Source organism: Bubalus kerabau, chromosome 6, assembly GCF_029407905.1.
Source record: "Bubalus kerabau isolate K-KA32 ecotype Philippines breed swamp buffalo chromosome 6, PCC_UOA_SB_1v2, whole genome shotgun sequence".
NCBI classification, from domain to species: Eukaryota; Metazoa; Chordata; class Mammalia; order Artiodactyla; family Bovidae; genus Bubalus; species Bubalus kerabau.
In genome coordinates, this window is record NC_073629.1 from 14,233,757 (window position 1) to 14,244,239 (window position 10,483).

The 10,483-nt window shown below is 42.4% G+C and overlaps 1 protein-coding gene across 1 annotated transcript; it reads left to right on the forward strand.

Annotated features, from left to right (window-relative positions):
* Positions 1-1,832: 1,832 nt before the first annotated feature.
* Positions 1,833-5,980, forward strand: LOC129655898 (rab GDP dissociation inhibitor beta-like). Its single transcript, XM_055586694.1, is given in 4 exon segments — positions 1,833-1,837; positions 3,712-4,626; positions 5,568-5,933; positions 5,935-5,980. Coding segments are annotated over 4 exon segments (1,332 nt in total).
* Positions 5,981-10,483: the final 4,503 nt, after the last annotated feature.

A 10,483-nucleotide genomic window follows, 5' to 3' on the forward strand; every position in this document is an offset into this window, starting at 1 on the left:
AGAGTTCACATACTACAACTAAAGATCTCATGTGCTGCAATGAAGATAAAAGATCCTGCACAACAAGTAAGACCCACCACAGCCAAATAAATAAATATTAAAACAAAAAAAAAAAGAAATTACATGATGACCTAAAGCTGCAAAAGGCACTTTCATAACAGATATTTCCCTATGCAATAAAAACTTTATGGAAAGAAAGTCTTGATCAACTGAATTTAAATAAACTTAAATAAGCTTTCTTCTCTAACTATTAAGGCTTTTAGAGCTGGACTTGTGGAGTCTTTGTGGGTGAAGCTGGCCTCAGGCTGGTGCTCAGTAGGAGAGAGGGCAGGAAGCTCTAGGTACACATGAATTTCCAAACTGTGGTCAGCAAAACAGTGTCCTCACCCTTTGATCATACATCTCAAAATCTGTAAGGATGGCAGAAAGGGAATGTGATAACAGCATTTAGGTTGTTAATAAGCTGACCTTCAAACAGAGATTATTCTGAATTATCTGGATGGGCCCATTGTAATCACAAAAATCCTTTAAAATAGAAGATGGAAAAAGAGTAGTTCAGAGAAATACAATGTGAGAAGAATTGGTCCCACTGTTGCCAGCTTTGAAGGTGGAGGAAGGTTGTCTCGAGCCAAGGAACGCTGGCAACCACTAGAAAGTGGAAAAAACAAGAAAACATTTCTGCCCTGAAGCCTCCAGGAAGGAACACAGATGTACGAACACCTTGTCTTTAAAAGCTCTGTAAGACTGTGTCCGACTTCTGACCTACAGCCAGGTAAGATAAAACATTTTTGTTGTTTTACGCCACTGTTAGTCGCTCAGTCATGTCCAGCTCTTTGCGACCCCATGAGCTGTAGCTTTCCAGGCTTCTCTCTCCATGGGATTTCCCAGGCAAGAATACTGGAGTGGGTTGCCATTTCCTTCTCCACGGAATCTTCCCAACCCAGGGATCAAACGGGGTCTCCTGCATTGCAGACAGATTCTTTACCATCTGGGCCACTAGGGAAGCCCTGCTGCTGCTGCTGCTGCTGCTGCTAAATTGCTTCAGTCGTGTCTGACTCTGTGCGACCCCATAGACGGCAGCCCACCAGGCTCCCCCGTCCCTGGGATTCTCCAGGCAAGAACACTGGAGTGGGTTGCCATTTCCTTCTCCAACGCATGAAAGTGAAAAGTGAAAGTGAAGTCGCTCAGTCGTGTCCGACTCTTAGCGACCCCATGGACTGCAGCCTACCAGGCTCCTCTGTCCATGGGATTTTCCAGGCAAGAGTACTGGAGTGGGGCGCCATCACCTTCTCCAAGGGAAGCCCTACATCTGTGTTATTTTATGCCACTAGTTTATAGTCACTTATGATAGCAGCAATAGAAAATTAATATACAAATCAAGTAAACTAAGTCCTAACAAAGAATGATAATTGTTATGAAAAATGCATTTCCTCCAAATTTTTATTCTCCTTTCCCAAGATACTGAAGTGATTTTATCCCTGGTATGAATCTCAGCTCTGCTCACCATTTGTGGTGAACCTACTTACCCTAATTCTGAAGAGAAAATAGGATATGAAAGCTGGTGTCTAGAAGGGATCCTGAAAAATGGGGCCTATGTGACTCTCCTAGCACAAAAGAAGTAGGGAAGCCATGGTGAGGAGGTGTCACTCACCATAGACAGTGAGGTGGAAAACCTGGGTAAGTTCTAATCCTCCAGTGAAGGTGGCTCGAGCCTGGTAGTGCCCACTGTCCTCAGAGGTCAGGTTTTCAATCCTCAGGGATGTTACATTGGGCACATGGACCCTCTGCTGGTACTTGTCCTGAAGGCTGACCCACATACGAGTGTCTGCCCCATGACGTACTCACAGCAGGACTCTGTAGTTTGGCTCAGAGCCAAAGCCCCGTGAGACCTCCTCTGGTTCAGCTTCTTGCTTCTTGATCATATGAATCAACACAGAACCTCCTCGGATCCCCTGCAGAGGAACGTGGGCTCCAGAACTCTTTGCCACAGTGCTGAAGATGCCTAGGGCATTTGGAACAGGAAACATGAGTATTTTCAAATCAAGAACAAATGAGGGATGATATGGGGAGGGAAGTAGGAGGGGGGTTCAGGATTGGGAACACGTGTACAACCCGTGGCAGACTCATGTTGATGTATGGCAAAATCAATACAATATTGTAAAGTAACCTCTAATTAAAATAAATAAATTTAATTTTTTTTTAAAAAAAGAACAAATGAGAAAGCCATCTTTCTAATGAAATCTACCCAATATTTTCTCTTGATTCTTGGAAATCAATTAGTAAAATGAATTTAAAGCAATTCTGAAATCAAGTCCTGATTCTAGAGAATCGTAACACTGAACATGTTACTTAAACTTACTAACCTTCTGTTTCTTTATCTGCCTCATGATAATGGTATGAATTAAATAACAGATCAAATATCACTCAGCACATTTCCAAGCACATACAGCGTATAACCATAAGAGGCAGCTTCTAAAGTCCCTCCTTCCTCGTGTGTACACCCTTGTGTAACCCCCTCCCCTGGACTGTGGGCTGCACCTAGTGACTGGCTTCTAAGGAACAGACACGGCAGACCTGATGATGTCACTCAGTGATACTAGGTTGTATAAAACTGTGACTCCCATCGCAAGAGTGATAGTATCTGTGAAGAGTTGGTCTTGAGGGTGGCAGTCGAAGCTGTAGAGAAAAGGTCATCCTTAGCAAAACCTAAGTGACCATAGAAGAAACCTTCCTTTCTCTTTACACCTGGCCTCTTCCTCGGGCATCAAATCACAGACCCTGCACCTTGGACCAGCTCATCTTCCTCAACAACAAATTCCTAAACTGCTCCCCAAAGCTCAACACAGGCACCATCCACAATTGTACTCGCCAAGAAGGCACACTTCTGTGTCTCAAAACGCTAAAGACCTGTCTCTCTTTCTTCTCCTAAAAAATGGAAACTACTCACACAACATCTTTGTAACTAAGGGAGAACTCACAAGGAAATCTTTTTTTGATGACCTCTTTCACAGGTGATTCACAGTGATTTGTCTTGGAAGGAAAGTTATAACCAACCTAGATAGCATATTCAAAAGCAGAGACATTACTTTGCCAACAAAGGTCCGTCTAGTCAAGGCTATAGTTTTTCCTGTGATCATGTATGGATGTGAGAGTTGGACTGTGAAGAAGGCTGGGCACCAAAGAATTGATGCTTTTGAACTGTGGTATTGGAGAAGACTCTTGAGAGTCCCTTGGACTGCAAGGAGATCCAACCAGTCCATTCTGAAGGAGATCAGCCCTGGGATTTCTTTGGAAGGAATGATGCTAAAGCTGAAACTCCAGTACTTTGGCCACCTCATGCAAAGAGTTGACTCATTGGAAAAGACTCTGATGCTGGGAGGGATTGGGGGCAGGATGAGAAGGGGACGACAGAGGATGAGATGGCTCAATGGCATCACCAACTCGATGGATGTGAGTCTGAGTGAATTCCGGGAGTTGGTGATGGACAGGGAGGCCTGGCGTGCTGCGATTCATGGGGTTGCAAAGAATCAGACACGACTGAGCAACTGAACTGAACTGATTTAAAGATGTATCTGAAAACATGTATTAATTTAAAAAGAAGAAGAAAACACAAATGTTGTATTAATTTAAAAAGAAGGCTCTGGTCCCTGCGGCTGGTGGCCGAGCCGTGGGTCTCCTCCTCCACCGCCGCCATATTGTCTGTGTGAGGAGAGGGGAGAGCGGCCGCCGCAGCTGCCGCTTCCACCCCAGGAATATCCTGTCAGGTATAATGTCAGTGAATGGGAAGAAAGTTTTTCACATGGATAGAAACCCGTATTATGGAGGAAAGAGTGCATCTATAACACCGCTGGAAGATTTATACAAAAGATTTAAGATACCCGGAGCTCCACCAGCATCCATGGGCAGAGGAAGAGACTGGAATGTTGACTTAATCCCCAAGTTCCTCATGGCAAATGGTCAGCTAGTTAAGATGCTGCTTTTTACTGAGGTCACTCACTATCTGGATTTCAAAGTGACTGAAGGGAGCTTTGTTTATAAGGGAGGAAAGATCTACAAGGTTCCTTCCACTGAAGCAGAAGCCCTGGCATCTAGCCTAATGGGGCTGTTTGCAAAACGTCGATTCAGAAAATTCCTGGTATATGTCGCCAACTTTGATGAGAAGGATCCTCGAACTTTTGAGGGCATTGAGCCTAAGAAGACATCCATGCGAGAGGTGTATAAGAAATTTGACTTGGGCCAAGATGTTGTAGATTTTACTGGTCATGCCCTGGCACTTTACAGAACTGATGACTATTTAGATCAGCCATGTTGTGAAACCATTAATAGGGTTAAACTTTACAGCGAATATTTGGCAAGATATGGCAAAAGCCCATACCTTTATCCACTCTACGGCCTTGGAGAACTGCTACAGGGATTTGCATGGCTAAGTGCTATTTATGGAGGTACCTACATGCTGAATAAACCAATTGAAGAAATCATTATGCAGAATGGAAAGGTGATTGGTGTAAAATCTGAAGGAGAGATTGCTCACTGTAAGCAGCTCATCTGCGATCCCAGCTATGTGAAAGATCGAGTAGAAAAAGTGGGCCAGGTGATCAGAGTCATCTGTATCCTCAGCCACCCCATCAAAAACACCAATGCTCAGCATCACTCATTATCAGAGAAATGCAAATCAAAACCACTATGAGGTACCATTTCACGCCAGTCAGAATGGCTGCGATCCAAAAGTCTACAAGTAATAAATGCTGGAGAGGGTGTGGAGAAAAGGGAACCCTCTTACACTGTTGGTGGGAATGCAAACTAGTACAGCCACTATGGAGAACAGTGTGGAGATTCCTTAAAAAACTGGAAATAGACATGCCTTATGATCCAGCAATCCCACTGCTGGGCATACACACTGAAAAAACCAGAAGGGAAAGAGACACGAGTACCCCAATGTTCATCGCAGCACTGTTTATAATAGCCAGGACATGGAAGCAACCTAGATGTCCATCAGCAGATGAATGGATAAGAAAGCTGTGGTACATATACACAATGGAGTATTATTCAGCCATTCAAAAGAATACATTTGAATCAGTTCTAATGAGGTGGATGAAACTGGAGCCTATTATCCAGAGTGAAGTAAGCCAGAAAGAAAAACACCAATACAGTATACTAACGCATATATATGGAATTTAGAAAGATGGTAACAATAACCCTGTGTACGAGACAGCAAAAGAGACACTGATGTATAGAACAGTCTTATGGACTCTGTGGGAGAGGGAGAGGGTGGGAAGATTTGGGAGAATGGCATTGAAACATGTAAAATATCATGTATGAAATGAGTTGCCAGTCCAGGTTCGATGCACGATACTGGATGCTTGGGGCTGGTGCACTGGGACGACCCAGAGGGATGGAATGGGGAGGGAGGAGGGAGGAGGGTTCAGGATGGGGAACACATGTAAACCTGTGGCGGATTCATTTTGATATTTGGCAAATCTAATACAGTTATGTAAAGTTTAAAAATAAAATAAAATTTAAAAAAAAAAAAAGAAAAAAAAAAAAAAAAAAAGGAAAAAAAAAAAAAAAAAAAACACCAATGACACCAACTCCTGCCAGATCATTATTCCACAGAACCAAGTCAACTGGAAATCAGATATCTACGTCTGCGTGATCTCCTCTGCACACAATGTGGCCACACAAGGCAAGTACATCGCCATCGCCAGCACAACGGTGGAGACCAAGGCGCCCGAGAAGGAAATCAGACCAGCCCTGGAGCTCTTGGAACCAACTGAGCATAAATTCGTTAACATCAGTGACCTCCTTATACCAAAAGACTTGGGAACAGAAAGCCAGATCTGTATATCCCGTACCTATGATGCAACAACTCACTTTGAGATGACCTGTGATGACATTAAGGACATCTATAAGAGGATGATGGGATCCGAGTTTGGCTGAGGAAATGAAGTACAAGAAAAATGACATCTATGGGGAAGACTAACAGCAGTACATGTTATCATCTAATTAGGACAAACTTAAAATTTGGCAAATGATGCATAGTGTATGAATTGTAAGGCCTGCTTTTGTAATCAAAACTGAGAGATTGCATAGCACTGTACCAGTAAATATTCCTCCCCTTTCTAATATCATATATTAACTTGTTTTCATGGAGTGGCTCTTCCGAATTGGCAGGTTCCCACGTTCTGTTCAATTTAACCAATACTGGCTTGTGTTTTCTAGTGAAGGATCAGTTTTAAAACCTTGTGATACTGATACAGAGAACTTGATACGGTATTTGTATCTTTTAATCAGTGTAGCCTTTGCAGTTATGAGCTTCCGCTGTTCAAGAGCTGGGTCAGTGCAGCTTGCGTGCCATCTTGTCCTCTTGACAGTGAGGAGGTTTAGAACTGAATGTCTGTAACCGGGAACAGCGTCCCTCACTCCTCCCCACCCCTTTCCGTTCACCTCATGTGTCAGGACAGTGCCCACCCAGCCCAGCCACAAGCTTTGCGGGGAGCTGCCCATGAGAACAGGGTCCTTTGTCCAAAGGACACAGCTCTGGGAGCTGCCTCAGTCCTTGAGGTTTGCTTGCAAACATAGCTCTCTGTCCCGCCACCCCAGAGATTAGGCACTTATTTACTGCAGGCACCTGGAGTTCTGTGCAAATTTCTCATGCACAGAGAAATGTTATCTGGTGTAAGAAATAATAACAGGGTGCCATTCCCATGCTCTCAAGATTTCTTGTGGCTGTTTGTAAGATGTATAGGTCAACAAAGAAAATGTTAACTGTCTTGTCTTTCTCACGATCTCCTGTATAAATATAAGATGCTGAATAAAGTTGGTGTCAGACTGCGTCCCTTCGTGGAGACGTGTCTGAACCTCTCGACCCCATCTTTGTTGTAGATTTCTCTTGCTTTAGTTTCTTTTCTCAGCCCCGCCGTGCACATTCTCGGGACCTGATCGACTTTGCCGGCTGGCACTGACAAGCTTGGTTTACATGGGCCTCCAGTTCTAACCAAACTCCAGACTTGGATAGTCTTTTGGAGGAAGCCTGTGTGCGGTGTTTTAACCTATTAAAACTGATGAGTGCAGAAGGGAAAGAAACCCATCACAAAGCAGGTAAATGTAGGAGCTTCTTCTGTATCCTAGATGTGGCTTCTTCAACGGACCAAGCTGCAGCACAGTATTGATTTGACAGAACCTCTGCTTCAGTGATGTCTCCAAATGATTTCTGTACTGCAAATAAAGCCAAACTCTGGAAACCAAAAAATAAATAAATAAATAAAAAGAAGAAGAAAACACAAATGTTATCTCTAGCAGGGCAGCCTAGCTATATGGGGGTGAGTTTACAGACATATTAACTAGAATCTAGTGTCCCTCAGTCAGGAGGGCAACTTTTCATGGGACAAATGGGGGAAACTTTTATGCATTGAATTCTGTCCCCCAGAAATGATATATTTAGGCCCTAACCTCCAGAACCTCAGAATGTGATCTTATTTAGCAATAGCGTACTTGTACATAAGGGCTTCCCAGGTGGGAAGAAAAAAGAATCTTTATTCTTTAGATAAAGAATCCATCTGCTATGCAGAAGACGTAGGTTCAACTGTAGGGTCAGGAGGATCCCCTGGAAGGAAATGGCAAACCATTCCAGTATTCTTGCCTGGGAAATCCCATGGACAGAGGAGTCTGGCAGGCTATAATCCGTAGAGTCGCAAAAGGGTCAGACATGATTTACCAATTAAACAACAACAACCTGTACATGTAGTCAAGTTTAGATGAAGTCATTACAGTGGGCCCTTATCTAATTGGCATCCTTATTTTAAAAAAAGAAAAAAGGAAATCTGGACACAGATACAAACAGTTTTAGAAGGAAGACAATGTGAAGAGACTTGGGGAAAATGCCACGTGAAGATGAACAATTGCTGTGATGTGTCTACAAACCAAGGAGTGCCAAAGATTGCCAGCAAACGCTAGAAGTTAGAGGCAGCCAAAAAAAACAGTTCCCTTTGTTATGAACTAAATGTTTGCGTGCCCTCCAAATTCATATGTTGAAGTATGTTGAAGCCCTAACCACCAGTGTAACTGTATTTGGAGCTGGAACCTCTGAGGCAGTAATTAAAGTTAAATTTGGTCATAAGAGTGGGGCCCTGATCTGATAGGAAAAGTGCATTTATCAGAAGAGACATCAAAGGGCTGTCTCCCTCTCTCTCTCTCCCGCCCCCCCCACCCCCCCCTCTCCGCCCCCACCTTCTCCCTCTGTGTGTGTGTGAGTGTGTGTGTGTGTGTGTGTGTGTATGTGTTTGTGTCTCTCTCTCCACACTGAGCAAAGGTCACGTCAGCACAGCAAGAAGGCATCTATCCACAAGCTGAAAAGATAGCTCTCATCATAAATCAGACTGGCCAAAAACTTGCTCAAGGATGTGTCAGCCTCCAGAACTGTGAGAAAATACATTTCTGCTGTTTGTCACCCAGTGTTTGATATTTTGTTATTGCAGCCCGCCTGGAAGGGTGGCACCCAGGAACTACATGTTGGCACTAGGAGGGCTTCCTGGGACCCAGGGCTGGGCTTTTGACCAGCAAATCAGGCGTGAAACAGACCTAGGTTCAAGTCCCAGACCCACCCATTACTGCTGAGTGATTTTGGCAATTTCCTAAACTATCTAAGCCTTGAGTTCCTACATCTGAACGATGGGGTGAGAATCATGAGTATTCCTGGAGTTCCTGGGAGGTTAAATAAGATGATACATAAAAAGCACCCAGGAGAAAGTATTTAGTTGTTGTTATCATTACATCAGGATTACTGTTAGATGGATTTTGATGCTTTCACTGCTTGGAACAAGAGGTAGCCCATTCCCCCATGAACACAATTCCAGTTGCTACATTTCAGGAGCCCCGTCAGGTACCAAGTATCTAGTTATCCACAAGACAACCATCAAAACTGGCAGTTACAGATGATTATCCCCATTTGAAGGATAAGGAAATTTCATCACAGATACACTGAGTGGTTTTTTAATTTATTTTATTGTAAGCAGATTATAACTTCATATGGTTAGAAAAGGAGAAGATGTCAAGATTGAAAATAAAGTTTCTCCCCCATCTCTGATTCTTACTGCCCAGTTCTCTTTCCCACGGTTTGGCACTATTGCCTGTTTTTTGTGTACCATCCAAAGACAGTCTATGCATTTACAAACACAAATGTGTATCTGCACATACATGAACACAATCAGCACATGCTGTTCTGCTCCTCACCTTTTCTCATAATAGCACACGCAAGAGCCCACTCCGGGCCTCTACGCTTAGAAGCCACTCATTTAATGGCTGCAGATGTTCTGGACTGCTTCTCATGGATAAAGTTGTTTCTTTCCACTACAAACAGTGCTGCAGTGAACATCCTTGGCTTTGAGTCTTTGCCCACATGGTGTGTGTTATTTTGGTGTTACTAATCTTTTAGTTGTTACTAGAAGATTTTGGTGTTACTAATAGGTCGAAGCATGTACATCTGAACTTTTTTGATGGATACTGTTAAATCACCCTCCAAAGAGTGTTCCTATCTACACTTCCACCAATAATGTTTAGGTTTCCCACCAATAGACAACGTATAATGATGAAACATGCTGCCATTTGCCATTAATAGGGAAAGTTATATGTCTTTACAATTTTAATGAGCATTTCTTATATAAATGGTATAGTTCATTATTTCAGATATTTAAGTCATTGTATGCCCTTTTCTGTGAGCTGTAAACAGTCTGCTAATGTCCTTTAACCACACTTATTTTTCTTCTATTAGTTTGTAGAAGTCAGATATATTTTAAGAAAACTAGGTCATTGCTAACATAAATGGTACAATTTTTTTTCCAGTTTGTTCTTCAGCTTTTTCTATGGCTATTTGTCATGTGAATTGTTATTTTCATAAAATCAAATATATCAATCTTTTATGGCTTATTGTTTTAATATCTTGCATAAAAATATTGCAAAAATTTGTTCTTAATTCTCTCTTCTTTTCTTCTGGTACTTTTATGATTCAATATTTATGCTTACATCTTTGATTCACTGGAAATTTACCTGGGTTTGAGACTAGGTGATTAGGATATCAGAGCAGCCAAAGCTTGGACATTAAAGTCATCAAGGCTTGAGTCAAGACCATCCTGTGTGGACTTGAACAGAAATATAACCTATCTGCCTTCAGCTTTCTCATCTGTGAAATGGGAATAGTAACAGCACTTCCATCATAGAATTATTATTAGAATTGAAGAAGAGAAAAGTTTTTTAATTATAGTTTTGTCCAAGATACATGCACCCCTATATTCATAACAGCACTATTCACAATAGCCAAAACATGGAAACAGCCTAAATGTCCATCAATGGAGGAACGGATCAAGAATCTGTGGCCCATACACACAATGGAATACTACTCAGCCAGGAAAAGAATGAAATAACGTCATTTGCAGCTACATGGATGGACGTAGAGATTATGTTACTAATTACTTAATTACTAATTAATTAC